The following is a 22,038-nucleotide window of genomic DNA, read 5'->3' as shown; positions in this document are numbered from 1 at the left end:
AGGAGTGAAGAATTCTTAAACATAAATTTTAGACAGAGCTTGTTTGAACCATATCTCACAAGTGAGATTTAAGTGTTCACGATTTGCTTTAGAGAAACCTTTACATTTCAGCCAACTGAGAAGTAAAACTCAGCTGCAAAGTCCTCCTCGTTCCCCAGACCAGCTCATGGAGAGGTTTTTACAGGTGTTGCTACTGCTGAGTTATGCAAACACAAGAATAATCCCAAAGGAAAACACTGGAGCAGTGGCATATACCTGCCGCAATAGCATGTTGAAACGCATGCAGAGAAATAAAAACCCATCCCTTGTTCATAGAACATTGCTAGAGCCTTTCAGTTTTTACTGTTGCTTTAGTCCCCAAGATTTCACTTGTTTAACGAGAATCTGAAGAAACAAGATTGTTTGAGGACTTTATGCTCAGCTAAAGACATCTTTGGCAAATCATTCTCTTTTTAAGTGTGCCACCCTTCTGTTTGAGGGGTTTAGAAGTTCTTTGGGGTGTGCTTGGGTTTTATTGCCTGGTTTTATAGGCTTCTGCTGGATTCTTGGAGGGACTTCAAAACAACAAAACCCACCTCCCTGTCCCTTTAGGCTGGGGTCAAAGACAGTTCATGGGTTCACCTTTAAGTTTAGGCCTGTTATTGTGCCCTTGCGCTGGATAACCAGAACTCATTTGCTCAGGTTAATTTCAACGATATCAATAGCATCTGCTTTCCTTTCACAAACATATTGCAGAATATGGTCATTAAATCTAAATCAACTCCGTTTAGGGGTTTTGTGGTTGAGACAGTTGATGTGGGGAAAAAGTTAAGTAGTAGTCTGAAATTATGATACAATATTTATGTAGTGTACTTGTGGCTGACACCCTATGGTTCAACACTTGGTCTAGACGCTAGGCAGGAGAGAATATGCCTCTGCCTCTTCCAGTCCTGGGTGTTTCGTCTTTGCGGTCACACTCAGCCCAGATGCTTTAATAAGTGTTTTTCACACTGTGGAGGAAGCCAGGCGTGCCCTGTAGGCAATGGCTGTAAGCAAACAAATGAACGTGGGCTCTTTAAAAAAAATAAAAAAAATAAATGACAGAAAATGATTGTGACAGTCAGCAGACACACATATTCAATTTAAATGTTTCTTTTATTGCATTATCCATGTTTTTAAGCATCATATTTGTATTATAATTAATTAATGAGAAATTTAAATGTTATGCAATTGATTTATAATAAAAATGAGTGGATTGTATTTTAGTGATTTGTAAAAAACAACAAAAAAGCTTATTTATTTTTGCCATTTGATGGTATTTTCAAGCACACTTTTTTTATGCAGCTAAACCCAGTTGCAACTTCAAAGCTAGTTCCCATAAAAATAAAGGAATAATTTAATCTTAGCCGTTTAATATAACATCTACTGATCATATATCATGTGTCTTGTTTAGGTTGGGCCCATGTGGTTTGTGCTCTTTACATCCCAGAAGTTGAGTTCGCTAATGTATCCACCATGGAGCCTATTGTGCTTCAGTCTGTCCCCCATGAACGTTATAACAAGGTAAGTTCCCTAACCTCTGAAAGACAAACGCTTTATAGTCTGGATATCAATTGAAAAGCAAAGGCTCAACATAAGAGCCTCATAAATCAGCTCAACAATGTAAACAGTATGCATGTAAGGAGTTTAGGTCTATACTGTGAATGTGTTTTCTTAAGGGACCAAGTGCTACATTTATCAATCTTGTATAAACATAGAATGTTGCTATTAATTATGCTACAAAGCTGAATGAATGAAAACTGAGATTCATGTTATGGGAATTTACACATACAGTCTAAAAATTAAAAGAACCAACCATACTTATTTGCCATTGAATTTCCTAATCCATTATGGAAAATAAAAAAGTTTAAAAAAAATAATTTTATATATTAAAATATTTAATAGGCTACAAATGTATTTTATAATCCGTATACAGTAAACTGACTTGAAAATGACTGAAATGAAATGAAATGGTTTGTATAACTGATGGGTTCTGGGATACTCGCAGGTGTATGTGTTTACTATTGTGCATCACTGTAATTCAAGAGTAATTGTAATTTCCAAAGTCCAAATGTTTAGACGTTAGCTTAACTTTATGCTCAACCGCGAGGGTAAAAAAACAAAACAATGTTAGATCAAGTACTTATGGGATATGCCATGACACCGTTCTTTCATTTTTCATTTGAAAACCTAATTACGTTTTGTTTTCTATGGATGCCCTTCAATGCAGTAGATAAGTAAAATACAATCAGTTAGTGTTATATGATTTGGATTCAATACTGTGTCTGATGATTCGCAGGACTAAGGAGCCAAGTTTAATCTCATGCTTGAAATAGTGGGTTTAAAATCTGGGATAAAATAGATTCAGCTCTGTTGGTAATTGAGTCCTCACTGTGAGCCAATTTAAAATGGCATGGTTATCACTTGCCTAATAATCGAGGCGCTGGGAAGGGCGGCTTCTGAGAGACTTGTTAAATTGGTAGAGCCTTCACGCTAAACAAGCTGTGGGCCGTGCAGCAATGCATTATATACCATAATAACTGCTTTCTGTATGTGAGAAATCACTTTGGTGACTGTTTTTTCTTTCTAGACGTGCTACATCTGTGAAGAACAGGGCCGTGAGAGCAAAGCTGCTTCTGGAGCCTGCATGACATGCAACAAACATGGCTGCCGACAGGCCTTTCATGTCACATGGTGAGTTGCAGAGCCCTAATATTCCAGCTAATTGTCCTCATAAGCATCTTAATATCCTCAATTATGTAATCTGTTAAATGGATCGGAATAGCAATGTTAACTACTAACTTCCCTTTAATCGAATTAAATCTTTTTACTTTTATAACAAATAGTTGAATTATAACTGTTTTCATCTGCATTGTGCACAGTCTTTTTAAAGCTGCTTTTTCTTTGTCTTTGAATGTAGCGCTCAGCTTGCTGGGTTGTTGTGTGAAGAACAGGGCTCAGATGCTGATAATGTGAAATACTGTGGATACTGCAAGTATCATTACAGCAAGCTGGTAAGAATCTGCTTTTTCTAAACCATACTATACTAACTATAACACCCTGACTCAAAGCACCGTTGCTACTGATTCCAAAGCATTCATGCATTTAAAGTAGGGGTGGGAATCTTTGGTCACCTCACGATCCGATCCGATTCCGATTCTGGGAGTCACGATCCGATTCCAGAACGATTCTTTATCCCCCCCCCCCTCCCTTATTAATTCATTAGTTTACATAAGTAATTAAGTACTTTTTAAAAAATAATTACAAATTAATATTTTTTTATTAAAACAGTTGTATGTTAAGAAATTTAAACTAATATAACAAATAATAAACAAAAAGAGCTTTCAGTAGCCTATAGATTATCTGAACGTTTTCCATTCAAGAACTGTGAGTCATTTTTCTTCATCTTTACTGTTGTTTTTTACTATGACATCATAGACTGCGGGAGATCTATTAAGCTGTATTCACTCACGCATCTCTTTTGAAATAAAAGAAGTAATGCGGTGTGTCCTGTCCGTTTAATCCCTTAAGACATAACTGGCTGTGTTTACGTTAATTTTGCACAAGTACATTAAACCACTACACGGAGTCGCACAGCCGCATGCGCGGCAGCGCGAGCAGTCTCACAAACAAAGCGCGCGTCAGCATTTGAAATTGAAAGCAGCCTTCTGTTAGTGAGGTTCATATTTTAAATATATAAGTCCACTGCATTCCAAACCACATAAATGATGACTTCGTAGAGCATTTGTAAGGAAAATACCGACGGGCGAGACAGCACTTCAAGTGTAACGTCAAAGAAAGCGCGCGTCTCTCACAGCGTGTGCAATGAAGCCTGTGAATGTCCTTGTAATTCGCTTCAACCTTTCCGAACTTTATGAAAGATTATTTTACGGAAGGTTCGAGTGGTGTATGTGTGTGAGGAATTGGAATCAAGCAGAATACGTGTGTTTCTAAACCAAACTAAACGTCATCGCACATCTGGTTAAAAACTATAAGCTCAGAATCGATTCTGGAATTCTCAGAATCGATTCAGAATCGTTGGAGAGAGAATCGCGATGCATCGATGGATCGATTTTTTCTCCCACCCCTAATTTAAAGGTTGTATCAGTGATTTCAGGCCCAAAAAAAGCCCAAACATAAATGATCACATTCATGTAATCTTTCCTAACAATCTGCTAGCTGCTCGCCCCATAAGCAAAAAATGCGTCTCTGTAGGCAGCCTAGGCTCTGAGATCTGCACACATAAACAATTGGTTTCACCAACCACTCAAAACCAAAATAAAGTGTTCCAACCAATCACCGTCATGGGTTCGTTGATAGACGCTGGCTTCTTCTTCAGCTCCGACTTCCCGTGTAGCCGTGCACGAGCGCAAAACCTCACAACACCCACCCCCTGTCGGTGATTGGATGGAACACTATTTATTTTGGTTTTGAGTGGTTGGTGAAACCAATTGTTTTTGTGTGCAGATCTCAGAGCCTAGGCTGCCTACAGAGACGCGTTATTTTGACGGCCTGCTTATGGGGCGGGCAGCTAGCGGATCGTTAGGAAAGATAAGATGAATGTGATCATTTATGTTTGGCCCTTTTTTGGGCCTGAAATTGCTGATACAACCTTTAATCACTGACATTACAGAAATTCTGTCATTTTGAATTAAACCATTAATGACGTTTAGGCCGGTGACACTGGCTGCGTGGCGTTTCTGTTGCATGTCAGCTGCGTGGCGGCTGCGTCGCGTTTTCTGTGTCTTTGCACACCAGAAACGTGTCTGACGCGGCGCAGCTGCTGCTAGGTGACGTACAGGAAGGACGTATTGTGGAAGCCCTATACTTCATGTTAAGCATAAATATAAAGCCTACTGATAAAGACACTGTCAGCAGTATTGACAGCAAAATAGACTACAGAATATTTCGTTCTGTATTGACAGGTGCAATATTTGAAAATTGATCATTATTTATTTTTAAATTATATTTATATCTGAATTTATGTCAAAACCTAGACTTTCAACCATCAAAATGTAATTTATTAATATGTATTTGTGTACAAAATAACATATAAACATCTTTTCCTATTCTATTTTGCCTGGAAACGCTTGCAACACGCTTGCAACACGCTTGCGTGTAGCGTGAAAAATAGGCGTCGGTTCTATTTCTAGCATGCACGCGTTTTCCGCGTCTGAGACGCGCGTGCGTGTCACGCAGGCAGTCTGCAAGCTCTAACCTGTTAACATGGGAGCCGAAATAAAAACGGACACGCCACGCAGCTGAGACGCTTACGATGACGCAGGTAGTGTGTCACCGGCCTTAGGCTGAGTATAAATAGTTGCAGTACTGAAAATGTGTAATATCTTTACGTTGTGCATATACAAATAGATACGCTTCCGTTCAAAAGTTTAGGGTTAGTAAGATTTTATTTTTAGGGAAAGAAATTCATCATTTTATTCAGCAAGGATGCATTAAATGGATCAAAAGTGACCGTAAATACAATTAATGCTACATTTAAAAGATTTCTATTTCAAATAAATGCTGATCTGTTGGTACTTTTTTTTTTTTCTTCAAAGAATCCTGAAACAATATTACAGTTTCCACATAATAAGCAGCACAACAGTTTTCAACTGTTATAATAATAAGAAATGTTTCTTGATCAACATATTAGAATGATTTCTGAAGGATCATGTCACACATGTGACTGGAGTAACGACTGCTGACAATTCAGCTTTGCATCACAGGAATAAATTACATTTTAAAATATATTAAAACGGTTCTATAAATTTGTGACAATATTTCAAAATATTACTGTTTTTACTGTATTTTTGATCAAATAAATGTAGCCTTGGTGAGCATAAGAGAAAAACCTTAGGGTGCTTTTACACTTGGTTCGATTGCCTGGTCCGAACCAGAGTTCGATTGCTTCCCCCTCGTCCCCCTGCCCTCGCTGGATTGTTCACGTTCTATTATTTGGGTCGAACCGTGGTGTGTTTGCGTCATCAAAGCAGTTTACCCCTGTTGGATGGTAACGACGATGCAGTGAAGGTGGCAAAATAAATAGTGTTGCTCGCCTCACTTCTATATTTTGGTTTTTGAACCTTTGGTTTTGTTTTACAAGTATCAGTAATGACACTTCCGTCTATCTGCCGCGAATGTACTGCAAATGTTCTAAAGAACGCGGGAGTCCATTTGTGCTGAATCCGGGCAAAAATTTGATATGTACATTCTCGCTGCTTGAAGTGCATCAGTCATGCTTGTCAGGAAAGTGAGTGAGCACACACAAACACAGTTTTATCAAATCTTACATCATTAATAGCGGTTCACTTCCACGATTTAGTATGATTACGTTCATATCAGCAGCGAGAACCATACCGCAGTTCACATGAACCGTACTCCAGAACGCTCTGGCTCAGTTTGCGGGTGCTCACCTGAGTTCGGAAAAGAGAGTTCACATCATCCAAACGAACCAAACTCTGATGTCATTCGAACCCGGGTGCGCACCAAAAGTGCTTGTGTGTAAGCACCCTTACAGACGTCAGACCTTTGAACGCGAGTGTATATGGTTTTCCCATAAATTATATGTATTTTCTTGTCAATTAGTATTTGATGGTCATGGTTTGTGTATTTTGCCATTAGTGCTTCATCTATTGAGGTATACTTCATGTCTCTAGGGCATTTCTAAAGCACTTAAGTGACTGATTTTTGCATTCACCAATACATGAATCATGTTGAGCACATCATTGTGACCATGTCATCATTGTTCAAGCTGTTATTGCGCATCTAGAATCGCACGTGAACTCGCCAGGCTCACGAAAAAGACACTCCCTCATCTGGAATATCTCTCATTTCTCGAATGTCTGGCACTCCTGGTCCAATTACAGCTGCTGAAAGCTGAGCTGTGGCATAAGCCCCCCGTCCACCCCCAGTGTCCCCTGCCACCCCCACCTCGATCTCCCTCAAACCCTTTAACCCCTTAATCTCATTGACAATCAACAGCAACTCACTGGACCTTTGTCTGTGGTTCTCCTTTCCTCTCCTTCCCATCATCCCCCCTCTTTCCTGCATTTCCCCCTTCACTCTGTCTTAATACCCCTCTCAGAAAAAGCGGGCTAAGGTTTCAGAGAGATACAGGGAGTGCCCAGTGGCAGCTCTCGGTGACAGCATAACGGCCTGTGGTTTTCCGTCCAGCTTTGCTCGGTCCTTAGTGGGCTTGGGTGTTTGTGTGTGTGTGTGTGTGGCAAGGGGTTTTACTCACTCCAGCCCTGGAGCTACACTGAGCTTTAGAGCCACAGCCCCCTGCTGCTTCTCAGATTCGTGCTGTGTGTGTGTCTATCCTCCCACTCAACAAAGGCTTCTCAGATACTGCTAGTCCTCTACAGGTTTTCTGAGTGAGGGGCTGGAGGCAGGGCCAGCGCTTTGTGATGTTCTCATAGGGGATTGTAATGAGTTGAGGATTGAGGGATAGTGATGTTTATTTATGTATACACCATTTTATTTCATTCAGCACTTTTGACTACTCTGGTTACTGGGGAATAGACTCTAGGGGCATAGTATTTCATGTTTTGTTTTTCAGATTGGTTAGTGTTGTCAATTTTATGCATTCATTCATATTTTACGTTTTTTTTTTTTTTTCATGGTTTCTGTTCGGCTTTTTGGCATCAGTGGTTTTTAAATATATATTTATATAACAAAACATTTTAAATACATAAATATACTCTACCATTCAAAACTTTGGGGTCAGTAAGATTTTTTTTTTTAAAGTTTATACTTACATTCAACAAGGATGTGTTAAATATATTAATTATTAAATATATATAAATATATAAAAAAATATATTTATATATTCTCCTTTTGAATTTCTATTCATCAAATAATTATGAAAAAAAGTATTATTATTATTTTGTTTTTCCACAAAAACATTAAGCATATTATCAACATTTATAATAAAAAGAAATGTTTCTTGAGCACCAAATCAGCATATTAGAATGATTGATTGATTGAAGACTGGATTAATGGATGCTGAATGTAACACTGCCATCACAGAAATAAATTACATTTTGAAATATATTAAATAGAAAATGGTTATTTAAATTATATTTTACAGTATTACTTTTGCTGTATTTATCAAATAAATGACTTTTCAAAAACATTTTAAAAAATCTTACTGACCCCGAACTTTTGAATGGTTTGTATATATTTATATAAATATATATTTGACATTTTTAAATGTATATAAACATTTTTTTGTCTCCCATTTTGTTAGAATAAAGTGACAATACCTTGCTTGTTTTGTTTGTTGTCATCTATTGTGGTGATTGCTCTATTGTACAGGACAGCATGATGTTTCTGCAGGATGTACCATGTCTCCCTGTCACCATGTTAATGGACTGACAGCATCAGCACAGTCTCGTGGATTAATAGTTCAATAGTGGGCTACTAACCCCTGACTTTTCCATGTAGGCCTTTGTTTCAGTGGGCTGCTGGTAAACAAAGACCATTTTGTGACCTGAGGTTTTTTGTGGCATTTGTTGTCAATAGCAGCTTTAGAGACTGTTGACTTAAAAAGAAATGTGGCACATTTTACAAAGGTGTTTTTTTGTCAGTTTGGATGTCATGCATCATGGCACGTTTTTTTTTTTTTTTTTTTTTTCGTAAATATAAAATCAGCTGTTTCTGTTGGTAAATGGAGAATATTGTTGTTTGTAGTTGTATAGAGAAATCAAATATAAGTGACAATATGTATTCTTTGGCTTTCCTGAACTACATTTCCATAAGTAAAATAGCCTTGGATGCTGGCATGGCATTAAAATAAATAAATAACTAGGTTAACTTGATTAGCTAATGGAAGTTACATTTGATATGATAAAATTCAATGGTTATTCCATCAAAAGCAACTTGCATTAGCTGATCAAGTCAACCTATGGAAATGTTTGTTTGTTTATTTATTTTAATGCCATGCCAGCATTTATACCAATCAGGATTTATATATATATATATATATATATATATATATATAAAAAACCTGATTGGTTGTCATGACAATGTTTTTTTTTCTTCATCTTATTTTTTCCGCAAATGTCTCCTATTTGCTTCCTTTGTCTCAAAACGGGCTATTTTCTTTGCTGCTAGAAGAGAGAGAAGTGAGAAGTAGGAAAAAAGGGTAATTGGACAGACTTTAAATGTAACTCGAAGTTCCTTTTTCACCTTTTAGAGAAGGAGCAAAGGCCGTGGTAGTAGGGCTCAAAGCTTAAGTGATTCTTCCACTCACTCTTTGGATAAGCACCATGACAAGGAGAAGAAGGTAAGGCAGCCTCCAGATCTACCTCACTTCCTGCCATGTGTGATTGATGCCCCCCTCCTCACGACTTCAGACTATGAGGTTAACGAACAAAACCAAAAACTCTTTGTTTGTCCGAAATATGCGAATTACACGAGCCACTGTCACCCTGTGCCGACCCTCACATGCACACTTTTTATATCCCACAAAGCTTTTAAAGCCACAGGAGGGAGAAGAGTGCCTTTTATCACTCAAAGTGATTAGTATTTTGATGCTGCCACAAATTATCAACATAAAGAGTGCTGTATGCATAAAAAAGCATCCGTCATGGCCATTAGTTCCACAGAGTCTGTTTAATCAGTATTGATAGGTAGTGTAGTCATTTGTTCCACTAATTTACTATACGCAGCCATACCGAATGAAACGTAGCATTATTAGCCCTGCTCGCCTTTTCATTTAATTCAATTAAGCGTAGGCCCTGCAACATGGCCTCATATCAGTAAATGTGTACGTAATGGCAGAAGACGATCCGTAGTGCATGTAAAAAAACATGTTTGATTGTGCCTCTTGTCTGTATTTTTCTCTTTTTACTGTAATAATGGTGGTATCTGAAATACTAATCCAGCAGACCTCATAGTGTGAAATGTGTGGAGGAGCTCATCACATCTATCCATCGTCATTTATAATTTTCTGCCTGTCCCTAAGCAGCTCCCACCGGCCACATATTTCAAACACTCAGCAGCCTCTGTACAGCCATCTTAATCAGCGATAGCTTGCCTGAATTGTTCTATTTGAACCGGATCAGTAAAATGGCTCTCAGTGTTGATTTAACATTTATTCAAACGTTTCATTGTGTTGTTCAGTTTTTGAAGTTTGTTGGAAGGATTTACATTTAATTATTATATGTTTAATTGTCTGTCCTGAACCTTTTTTTCTAAATCTTTTTTTTTTTTTTGTCATTTAATAATTCTGCTTAATAGTTGTTTTTCAAGCAGTGATATTTTTTTGACATAAAAAATAAAAACGTAACAATTGTGGACTTTTGCTATTCTGCAAGCTTACCAGCCTACATATAAAGTCACGGTTTAATTGTAAAGTGTGCAACCACACATGCATTTATTTTTTATTTATTTTTATTTTACTATTATCTTTTAAAACAAATTCATTATTTTGATAAATATAAATCATTTTAAAGTAATGTGAAGAAAGTATTAGACTGCATTTGAGAAACTGTTACATTTATGTGCTTAAATGTAAATCTGAATACTCACGATAGTCAGATGAGCACTTACAGCGGGCAGTGCAGGTCATTGAGGCTGTTGGTTATTTGACACAAATTCATTAAATTATTTGAATTTGTTTGAATGCGTTTACATTGGAAATGCATACCAAAATGGAGTGGATGGTGCTCTTTTTAGCTGCTCAAAGACCGACACTGCAGCCTGTATAATCTAGGTCAGCGAAAGATTAAATATGAGATGCCATTTAAAACCGTTTCTCCCAGAATTATTCTGATATTTAACATCTTCGCCTTATTCTGCATTGAGAGGGGTTGACATTAACAATGATTCGGGTTGGAGTTGTATTCTTGAAGATCGTGTTGTAAAGTGCTCTGTGCTCCGCCATGGCTATTGTTACGACGCCTGATTTGCATTAGCAAAGGGGGCCCATCCCCCCTACTCCACATTCCCAGGTCAAAGGTCGGGGGGGCTCAGATGTATACCTAGCTAATTCCAAACCCCAGGGCCAAACAACAATAGAGGCTAAAAGCTTCTCAATTTGCAGCTAGTTCAGATGTGCTCTGAGAGGCCGTCGAGAGCGGCATCTGGGAATAAAATGATGTTTTCGATCTCTCTTCCTTCTCCTGCCTCACATATCTTAAATTCTAATCTGTTTTGGATTTTAGCTTTGTTTTCTGGATGATTAGTTTTTGCTTTTGTATTTAAACTTTTTTTTTTCTTTTTTAAGATTTATTATATTTATTCATTTCCGTAGTTGAATTTTAATACTTAGCCTGAAGCCTGGGGAGTAATTTCTTTGTTCATCCTGAAAGAGATTTGCTACATTTCACTAATCTGCTGAAGGCATTGATGAATTATGATAAATGCCTTGGCATTTTTGTTCTCTCTTTTTTCAGTCACCTCTGCCTGAACTATTCATCTTTGTATAATTAAGATAGCTGTCGTCTTATGTCAAACTCTTTCAAGACGTTTATGTCAGAATTTTAATTAGACCAGTAAACAGCAGTTCATACCTGCATTTTGTCATTACATAAGGGTCTAAATATCTAGTTGGTTTCAGTTTATTTATTTGATGGAATTAAGATTAATGTTGTGCATTTTTCTTTTTTCCATTCATAATCAGAGCCAAGTAGTGACATGATTTTTTTTTTTCTCATACTAACACTGCCTTGTCAACACCTTTAGAAACAATGTTAATTAAGACTAAGAGTCTTGTCTTTGAATCCTTTCGAAATTAGCTCTTTTCTTGTAGAGCAAATGCGGCATAACAAAGCTTTGTAATTTCAGTAAATGCCGTTATATTTATAATTATTTTGTCACTATAAATAAACTTGTCATTTTGGTTTTGTGGTTAAAATTATGTGATTTGAAGCATAAGCAAAAAATATTTAAACAAAACAAAAACAGTGACATTTGTTTTGGATATGTAGGTTGTAGATGAAAACCAATAGCAATGCATATTCAATACAAATACAAATACAATCTTTCCCAACCACTTAAAAAAAATTCCCAAGGTACTTATTCAACACCTTCATTTCCAATGTGTATGATCTTTCTGTTCTAAGAAAATGGCATTTAAAATGGTATATGCAGGAAAATGGTAAATGGCGTAGAAGAAGCAGAAGCTCATTTTCATTTTCATTGAAAAACTTGAGCCTGAGGGCCACTGGAATTGTCCCCGTCACTTGCACAGAGAAGTAGCATAAACTGTTATGTTCAGAATAATTGTCGATTCTAACTGAGACAATGGCTGGAAGATGACAGAAAGGGGCGGAAAAAAAAGATAGACGTTTGTATATCGCTCCAGTGGGGAATGTGTAAATATTCTCTACGAATGGTTCAGGATCACTGCATATTTTTACAGCCATGCTCTTAAGAACAGAAACGGAGAGGTTGGAGGTGTTCGATTGGAGTGCGAGGTGTAAATTTGTTCACGCTCCCGTTTCTCGGGCGCAAATAGAGCTGTGTACAGCGGCACTAGACTGGGGTGTAAATTAAGCTGCAGTAGACTCTGGTCAGGCCTGCAATGTGAATCCTTTCCCATCCAGAGGAATACCTTTTGTTTTTCTTTACAGGAAGATCTTCATGGGCAGCACAAGGGGCTCTCCTTGCCCAGATTGAATGCATGCAAACAGAATGGGACTTGCATTGTTTCACCTTTTTGCATTTCCCATCTTTCTGTCTCTTTGTTTTCAGAAATGACAGTGTAGGCTACAGTCCTTACCAAGTTGTACTGGCTTCAGTCAAAACCTTTGCTGTACCATCTTCATTAAGTTTTTTGTTGTTGTTGTTTCATCACAGAAACATAAAGAAAGAGATCGCCACAAACCAAAGCACAAAAAGTCTTTGGAAATGACGCCTTCCCTGGTGCCAGCACTGATGGTGTCCTCTGAGAAGGTGAGTCCACCTGTCTGTTAGTCTAGGATATATGCCTGAGAGTTTATCAAATGTCAACAAATAAGTGCATTCTAAGCCTTTTTGCCCATGCGTGCATTCCCTTCTTGGCCACAGAGCTACAACAGCAGCAGTGGCGGAAGTGTCTCCTCCATCTCCTCCACTCAGAAGCGACTTGATGACAGTGGAGGCCGTTTCACCAATGCCAACTTCCAGGAAGTTCCATCTCTCTCCAGTTCCAGCTCCAAGGATGGCGGCTCCTCGGATGGTAAGAGCTCGGACGGCAAAAGCAAGAAGTCCAGCAGTCACGGCACCAGCTCAAGCTCGGCGTCCAGGGGCCGCAAGTCCGTGCCGAGCAAAACCCACGGTCCTGTGGTCACCACGGCGACTTCATCCACGGCCCCCTCCTCGACCAGTCCTTTTCAGCAAGGTGAGACTTTCAAACATGCCAACTTCACTTTTACTTCAGATTGTTGATGAGGTGAATTGGTAAACACCCTCTGCATGTTCCTGAATTGAACGGCCAGATTCAAGTCTCGTGCCAACTTCCTGTGCGTGACATTTTGAGTGAGTCTGTTGTGACAGAGCTGGATGGAAGCCAGAAGCCGTAAGCTTGGCATGTGTGTGCGATAAGGCTGTCGTCTGGCTGGCTGCCGCTGTAATGTGGTGCGGCGAGTCTTTCTGAACTGGCAGTGCTGTGGGTGGCGTCTGTGTGTGTGTGTGTTTATGCGTGTTATGAGGGAGGTTTGGGAGTCAGAGGAGAAGCATGTTCCCTTCCTTTCTGCTATCATGCCGTGATGGAGGGATTGAAGCAGAGGTCACGTCTGGAAAATTCAGACTAATCATTAATGTGTCAAAGTGCTGCAGGGGCCTCCTTGCTGGAGTTACGCGCAAACTTCAAGGAACCTGGAAGAAGAAACAATGCAGTGTTTTCTCAGCAGAGCGCAATGAGATCAAAAGATGTTGGAGATTAACTATAGAGTCTAATCTTCTGGCTGAGAGTGTCATATTCTCTGGGCTGTTGTGACAACACCTGACACAGACCCAGCCCACACAACTGTCCTGTTCAGCCACCCTGATGTAATATCCCAAGTATATGAGAGATTACAATATCAGCAATCTTTTATTAAATTGAGTCCTTTGTGTTTGACAATAACAGAGAGCTGTAGTAAAATGTAAAGTTTTGTATATTGCCGCTTATGTGAATCTTGTTGTTGTTGTTGATATAAGAACGGCAGATAAAAAGTAATATTCTTTTAGGTAGGATTTAAGATTTTAAGTTAAGTTGGCTCTCTTTTCAGACAGATTTTGCTCATCTTCAGGCAGTAAATGGATAGCGGTGCTTAATCAAGGATCCGGCGATAAGATACAGCAAAATTCCTGAATGTGTTTTTGGAACAATTACAAAATGTAGCTAGTTATCTATTTGTCATGGCAGATTTTTTTGTGATATTACTTCATCTATCTGTGTGTGTTTAAATGTTTGGGGGATAGACTGCACAGTAAAATTGGGAAGTAAAGTCTCTGCAGCCTCTTGCCACAGCTGTGAAAACATACACGTCAGAGTTGTTTCTCTGGCTTTGGTTAAAGGACGAGTGCTTGCCTGAGGCGAGGGTCTGAATGAACACCTAGATCTGGGTCACCATTTTGGCCTGCCTAGTACCTGATTGTTTGGCTTCCTGCGAGTATGACTGGTCCACCAGATTATGAAATTTCCTGATTTCTTCAGAAAATAGTTTTCAAAAATATTCTCAAATACTTTTTTTTTAGAATTATCAAGAAGAATTTTGAGTTTGAAACTAAAACATTCTCACCTAAGAGGTAAAGTTAAGTCATTGTGTTTTAAGTTTTATTTTTGTATGCCAGATCAGGAGGAAAAATTAAGCATCAGGTCATTGATCCTCCTGCCTATTCAACATTTCAGAGTTTTTTTTTTTTTTGGTATTCATTTCGGACAACTAATATAGTTGGAGTCAGTAAGATTTTTCTTTTTAAATCTTACCAACCCTTTTAACTCTTTCGCTGCCAGCATTTTTGAAAAAAGTTGCCATTATTTTACATATGCATCTGCTTACATATGCTTTCACTTGTTTCTGCTTCTTTTTCGCCTGTGTTTTGATTCTGTACTCTTTCTGAAGATGTGTAATAGCGCTCCCATACAGTATAACTGAAAACACGGAAAGCCGTCAAATTCCGTCAATGGCGGTGAAGCGTAGTTTCATAAATGACAGAAAATTTCGCCAATGGCGAGGTAAGAGTTAAATGGTAGTGTATAATGTGGCAAAAGTTGCTAAACTATTATGCACAGAATTGAAAATGATTTATAAAATATTACAAGCTCTTAGTAAAGATGATTGTAGTGCTGTTGTCACGTTTGGCGTCCAGCTATGCTGTGTTTCTGTGTACTTAAAAATTGATGCTGTAAAAAGGTATTTTTATGACCACATGCCACACCTCTCTTTTGGTTTATGCTGATTGTCTGTTAATATGATTGTGACATTAAGGTGCACTTTTATCTCTATCTCTTCCTTTTTCTCTCTCAGGTCTTTTATTAGGCAGCAGCAGCAGCAGTAGTAAATCAGCCACTAGTGGGTCTGTGGTTCAACCCACATCTGATTTCCTCAGCTTCTCTGATCCCAGCCTGAGGGCCGGCGACTCGTACACGCCTCCATCCTTTGGCCGTTGCCATGTGAAGGGTGGTGCAGAAAGCGGAGCCTCTGAAGGCATGGTGGCTCTCAACACCTTCAGCGTGATGTCCCTCCCCCAAAGCTCCAGCAAGCATTATGAAAACTGTCACCCTGCTGGAGAGCTGGGCGGCCTGGCCTCTGCCGGCTACAAACGACCCCAGCCCTCCTCGTCCTCTTCCTCTGCGACATCATCTTCATCTACAGGTGAGGATGGAGTGAAGAAGAAGAAGAGAGGGAACTGGAGGAACCGGTATGGACCGTGCTTTACCACCCAGGACAGTAAAACCACTGATACTGGAGAGCACGGATCCACAATGCCCTCATCCACCTCCCCTTCGCCATCCTCCATGACCACCATGTCCTGCCGCGGGAGCACCGTTAGCAGTACTGGAGGTGTGGGAGCGGTGGGTGCTGGTAGCAGCAGTTTGGGGATTCAGAAGTCCCCATCCCTCCTCAGGAATGGAAACTTACAGGGTATGACTGTCAGTTCCCCACCTGCTGGACCAGGTGAGCAGAGAGAGCCATAAGATGCATTTCATTTGTTTAAAGTTTGCTTAAATTCAGCATGAAACTAAAATTGATCCTGTTTATTGTGAATTGTTCAAATGTGCACAAATTCTCGCTAGTAAGGAAGAATTATTTTGATGTTGTGGATGATAGCAATACAGTGCATAACAATAGGGCTATACGATTAATCATTTAAATCATGATCAAGATTTCTGCTGTTCTTGTTTACACATAATCGTCTTTGACATTGGCACATTGGTTATTTATCCTTTTATTTTTTATTTTTTGACATTTCCGTTATCTTGCATTGGAAACAAACCTCTAGCTTTCATGCTTTGGGTTGCCAGATGTCAAGAGTTAAGATCCCTCATTCAAAGCTTTCTCTTAAATGGATACTTATTCTTTCTTCCTAGTGTTTTACTTAATCATCTCAACGTGGCAACCATGTGTACCCAGTCTCTCTGCACTGTATAAAAATTCTGATGATCTTAAAACACAAACACACAAAAGTTTAGCTTTTGAAATTTTTTTTCTGAAGTCCCATCCTGTTTCATGTTGACTTTGAGGTCCATGGTTATGTCTATCTTTTTCAGCCCATGTTGTTTTTTTATTTCTATCTTTCACATTCACAGCCTCATTTTTATTCCTTTCATATTACAAATGACGTCTACCATTGCTGAAGTTATTTTTTTCTTTTTAATGTGTCTACACACTCTTTAATCCAAATATTCTCTCCTAATGTTCTTTTCGAAAATTCTTTCTTCATCTTTTCTTGTCTCTGTTTTTTTACCTTTACTGTTTTTCTTTTCTTTTTCTTGGACCCATACAAATGAAAGCATATAAAAAATGGGCTATCATAAATTGGCATGTTTTGGTCGATCTGAGATAATTATTTTTCAGGAATTACTCGTTGGAGGGTCTTTTCAATATCCCAGTCAGTTCAACTCCTCTAATTCATCTTAATCTTCCCATGAATTGCAGTTTTTTACATCTCTATTTATTTAAAAAAAAAAGAAAAGAAAATCAATTTGAGGTCTGCTTTTCTCGAATAGAAGCCTGGGAACCAGCATGATGTTGTTTTGGTCTGTGCTGAAGCTCATTAGGATAAAAGTGGATGGAGGTGCTCTCTAAAGTGCTTCCTCATTCCTACCTGATTGAGAGCTTAGAGTGGGCTGCTGAATCTCCATAGAGATGCACATTAACCTGTTGAGCCCGAGGGAGCTGGAGGAGGGAAGGAGCCCGTAACAGGCAATTAGTTAAAATTTTATTTGTTCCTCCCTGTCGTTGTCTTTGCTCGGGATCTAGAGTGAGCCGACATCACTTACTGGTTCAAGATAGTGTGTAGAAATGCCCTGACCCCTACTGGCCTTCCAGTTCACTGATGTGGAGCCAGAACTTGCGATCTTGGTGCACATGCTACGTTCTTTCTCACTCATTTGCCGGCACTATCTCGCTCACACCTGCTAAATCTAGCCATTGACATAAGCGCTCCACGCACACATGCCAGTTAGAATGTTAAACGGGCCTTATCTGTGGCACTGCACTGTTGCTTGGCAACCATCCGGCTTTTTTGTAGTTTCTTTTCTTCTGATTAGAACTTAAATCTGGTGTGTCTTTTTTTCTCTATCACTCCCTGCTATGTGCCGTCTCACTATCACCCTGTCCCCTCTCTCAAGGATTTTTTTGTTTGTTTTGTGCTTTTCTCCCACCCGTCCCTGCCCTCACCTGTTCCTGGCCTTTGGCTGGACTGTAAATATTTAGCCATTGCTAATGCAGGGCTACAGCAGAGTGCTCCACCTCATCTATCTGTCTCACCCTCCCTCTATTGCTCCCAGCCCTCTTTCTCTTTCTCTTTTTTTTTGGATGGATGGATGACTGGTTTATCAGGGGAGCAGTGGGGGCTATTATTAAATGCAAACATCCATCTCAGCCCCGGCCGGGTGTAGGGCTTTATAGGGTGTTATTTGGAGAGGATGGAATGATTCTTGTTGGTTTTCATCTGAAATTAGAAGGAAAAGCTGGGTGAGACAAATGAGCACAATGTACTGTTAAGGCTGGAAGACTCTACACAACTTTTGATAACTGAACAGATTTTAAAACACTAGGCATTGTACGCTTGTCGACTTAGAATAGGGTTACAGAAAAAACTGGCCATCATACACTAAACGGCTGAAATTCACACATCACCAGGATTTCAAGTTGATCTGAGCAAAACTTATGCAGAAATGTGAATGTGAATCCCCCAGACTGCAGATCAGGACAAAAGTCATGTAGCATATTCCATCCTTTAGGGGCTGTTCACACAGAATATGGTTTTGGAGGGGAGGGGTTTATGTAAATATATTTCAGATGGACTTCTTTGTAATATTTTTTCTTTGATTTCTTTGTATCTTGCACATGATACAACGTGAAACTAAAAATGTTGCACACAAGTTAAAATAAGTTCAATATATTAAAAAAATGTATTTGTTTTTTCTTTTCACTGCCCTGCGTCTTGCATTTTTAAATGCTAAAACGTATTATGCGTCACAATGTACCTGTATGACTTTCTTTTCCTCTTTTAAAGAAAGAGAATGTTTGAACCATATTTTCCATACACTGAATACAATTTTGTCCATCCATACAATGAAAGTCATTTAAGCCCCATTGGCTTTAATTATATGGACAAAACAACACAGAGACATTTTTCATCACATCTTCTTTTATGTTCCACATAAGAAAGTCACACAGGTTTGGTGATATTACAACATGATGCACATAATGACAGAATTTCATTTTTGGGTGAACTATCCTTTTAAGCCTGGATTTATTACTCTAGGATGAAACTGTGCAGCTGTTCTGACCTTTCAAGTAAACATTGACAAGCAATGCATGCATTTGCTGCATTAACTGCAGCCGTGCGCCTTAACTTATCGCTCTCTTTTGGCACACATTAGAAACATCAAGCCTGACTGACTGTTCACATGTGATGGAACATATCTTGAAGCTAGTAACCCAACGCAAAACACTTCAAGACATCGATTACTGTTCATGATACCACATTTAAATTAAAAACATCTGCCACGTCAAAGGCCTAAATATGTTCTACTGCCGTGCAACAATACCTCGAATCAGTCCCTCCTTTCTTCTCTTCGTCCGTAAGGAAAGTGCAGAGGATCCTTATCAGGTTCTGGGCCTCGTCATTAACCTCCCTCTGAACTCGCATGGATTTTCTGCTGAGAGAGGAGACAGGGGTTTGACTTGAAATGCTGGCTAATCTAATTTGAAATTTCCCCTCTTCCCCTGATTTGATAAGAGGGGGGGTTTCAGGAGAAGATGTTAAGTCCTGATCGATCGGTCTCGTTCGATCAGCACCAGATAACAGGATCTTTGTCCTTGCTTTGTTTGGTCACTCATGTCTTGTAACCTCTAATCAAATGCTCTGTTGGTTGACCTTTTCTGAAATGTTAATTATTTACCAGATTACCAGATCAACACGATGATTTAAAGATTGATCCAATCATTAATGCATCAAGTTAGCCGTTGGTATTCACAAATCTTCTAAAAGTAAAACGAATTGGGATTAAATGGAATACCGTGACACAGTGATGTCTAAGCTTCCTTTCTATATTGCATATGTCCTATGTGGAGTTCAGAGCTTGGTACTGTAAATGCTTCACGTGGTACCTCTCCGCCCAACAATGTTTCCTTGTTTCAGCAGTGAATGTAGACTGCCGCGAGCCATTCATTCCTTTGTGTGGCAAGGGGGCCTCTCTCGTTCCTCCAATGGGTCAGCCTGGGCCATCAGCTGGGTTTATTTGAGATGGTGGCAGGGGAGGAGGGAGAGAGAAAAGAGGGAAAAAATCAATTAAACAACAGCAACAACAAACAGCGTGCATGTCATGAACCGGCACATAAATATGAATGGGCCGCACTCCGGCCACGCCTGGAAAGCCCTCAGTCATTTTTGCGGAAGAAATAGTGAGTCGTCAGATTCAGGGAACTGTTTTCTGGGTCACCGGGAGGCCGGTGCAGAGTGCATGTTGAGAGGACTCAGAAATGCTTTGTGCTCGCTCTCGATGTCTGCTGTAATGAGGGCCTGGTCAGACAGGCCATTCAAAGTCCACAAAGTTCATCTCAGGGGCAGCGAGAAAGATAGATGGATAACCAGTGAAGGTATATTGGAGGACAGAGGTTGCCCTTACAGCTATTAAAACTTTGCTTTTACCACTAGATTACAGGTCATAACCTGTGTTGATTGGTTTCACATCCCCCAGTTGCTATGCCAGATCTCCTGCTGATAAACAAAACAATGTTATGTTTGACTGAGAATTAGAAGAAAATGTTTGTCTTGGAGATTATTGAAGATGTGCTGTTTTACTTATATAATTTACTGTAATTGCTGTCTTTTTGCAGGTTCGTACCCCAGCAGTAGTGATGTAGCCTGCTCGTTGCCCAGTACGGTGCTTGGAGGGTCTCTGTCCGGATCCAATTCCGAGTTACCTGCTCATCAGTCTGTGGTCACTTCAATGCCCACTCTCACCTCACTACCCCCGACCGCCCCGTTCACCAGCACTTCATCTACACATGTGAGTATTTGGTTTGCTTTTGGTGAAATGGGTGAATGAATAAAAGAAATCGATTTGAGCATAAACATGTGATTCAGCATCCCTAGGCTATATTAAAACGGCATAAGATGTTTTTGTTTAGGATTTAGCTACTAATACACAACCATTAGGTCAGTAATGTTTTTTTTTTCAGCTAATGCATTAAATTGATCAAAAGTGACAGTAATAAAATTCATATAAATCATCATTTCCACAGAACAAAGCTTCACACACAACTGTTTTCAACATTGATAATAAGAAATATTTTTGGAGCAGCAAATCAGCATATTAGAATGGTTTCTGAAGGATCATGTGACACTGAAGACTGGAGTAATGATGCTGAAAATTCAGCTTTGCCATCACAGGAAAAATACATTTGTAAAATATAATCAAATAGAAAACAGTTGTAATTGCAATACTATTTTACAATATTAGTTTTTACTGTATTTTTTATCAAATAAATGCAGCCTGAGAGAACTTTCGAAAACAAAGAAAATCTTACTGACCGTAAACTTTTGAACAGTAGTGTACACATGCGAAGAAAAGTAATACAGCTAATTGCACAGCTTAGTTTCTGCTCAGTGCTCACACATATCTGTAATGCATTATCTCTCACAACATTAACCAGTTAAATAGAATTTTACTCATAGTTTTTGTACTGTGTTAATTTGCTCCAATTTTATCAAGATAATTGCTGTTTAAGCACATTCATGGCACAAATAGTAATTAACTCCTAAAAGGCTCAGATGTAAACGTTGGGTGCAGCTATTTATGTTTTAAGTAACTCGCATGTGATGTGATTTTTCCCTTTTTTCTTTTTCTACAGAACAAATGAATTTGGTTCTGAAGTGCCCAGGTTGTGCTAATGCAATATTTATGTAATTGCGACAGTAATATTAACAGTAAGAAGGAAGCCATCTAAGGGCCGCATGTCTACATAACATGTCAGTGGGAGAAGTAAAATTTGTCACTTCAGACCTAATTTTTCAGCTCTTGAAAGACAGTGTTTTGAGTCATTTAGGGTATTTATTACTAGGCTGCTTAAGTATATGGTCTTAACGGATGAATGTGATTGTGTTTGCATTAGGTAGTCAGAGAAGTATGTGTGGTCAAATAAACAGAACGACATTGTGAGAAAAGAGCTGTAATTGGCTTTATATTTGCTATATATGTCGCTTTGAGTCAGTAATTATATTTATATATAAATAAAGATATTTTTCTATGTTTTTGAAAGAAGTCTCTTATGCTCATCAGGGCTGCATTTAAAATAAAAGTAATAAGTGTTTCTATTTTAATATATCTTAATGTAATTTATTCCTGTGATGGCAAAGCTGAATCTTCTG

At 38.9% G+C, this 22,038-nt stretch overlaps 1 protein-coding gene across 11 annotated transcripts in view; it reads left to right on the top strand.

The window, feature by feature from the left end:
* mllt10 (MLLT10 histone lysine methyltransferase DOT1L cofactor) overlaps positions 1-22,038 on the top strand; it is a 52,519-nt gene that overhangs the window by 14,573 nt on the left and 15,908 nt on the right. For 9 of the 11 annotated variants that reach the window (XM_056254054.1, XM_056254055.1, XM_056254053.1 and 6 more), the window contains 8 exons: positions 1,433-1,542; positions 2,609-2,712; positions 2,939-3,032; positions 9,215-9,304; positions 12,823-12,918; positions 13,033-13,345; positions 15,459-16,109; positions 20,505-20,677. In XM_056254054.1, coding sequence (XP_056110029.1) covers positions 1,433-1,542; positions 2,609-2,712; positions 2,939-3,032; positions 9,215-9,304; positions 12,823-12,918; positions 13,033-13,345; positions 15,459-16,109; positions 20,505-20,677 — 1,631 coding nt within the window. The remainder of the gene's footprint in view (positions 1-1,432; positions 1,543-2,608; positions 2,713-2,938; positions 3,033-9,214; positions 9,305-12,822; positions 12,919-13,032; positions 13,346-15,458; positions 16,110-20,504; positions 20,678-22,038) is intronic. The other 2 variants (XM_056254058.1, XM_056254064.1) reach the window with 1 other exon arrangement.

Source organism: Rhinichthys klamathensis, unplaced genomic scaffold (genome assembly GCF_029890125.1).
Source record: "Rhinichthys klamathensis goyatoka isolate OS25496 unplaced genomic scaffold, OSU_Roscu_1.1 h1tg000110l_1, whole genome shotgun sequence".
Lineage (NCBI taxonomy): Eukaryota > Metazoa > Chordata > Actinopteri > Cypriniformes > Leuciscidae > Rhinichthys > Rhinichthys klamathensis.
This window is presented reverse-complemented; position numbering and strand designations above follow the sequence as displayed.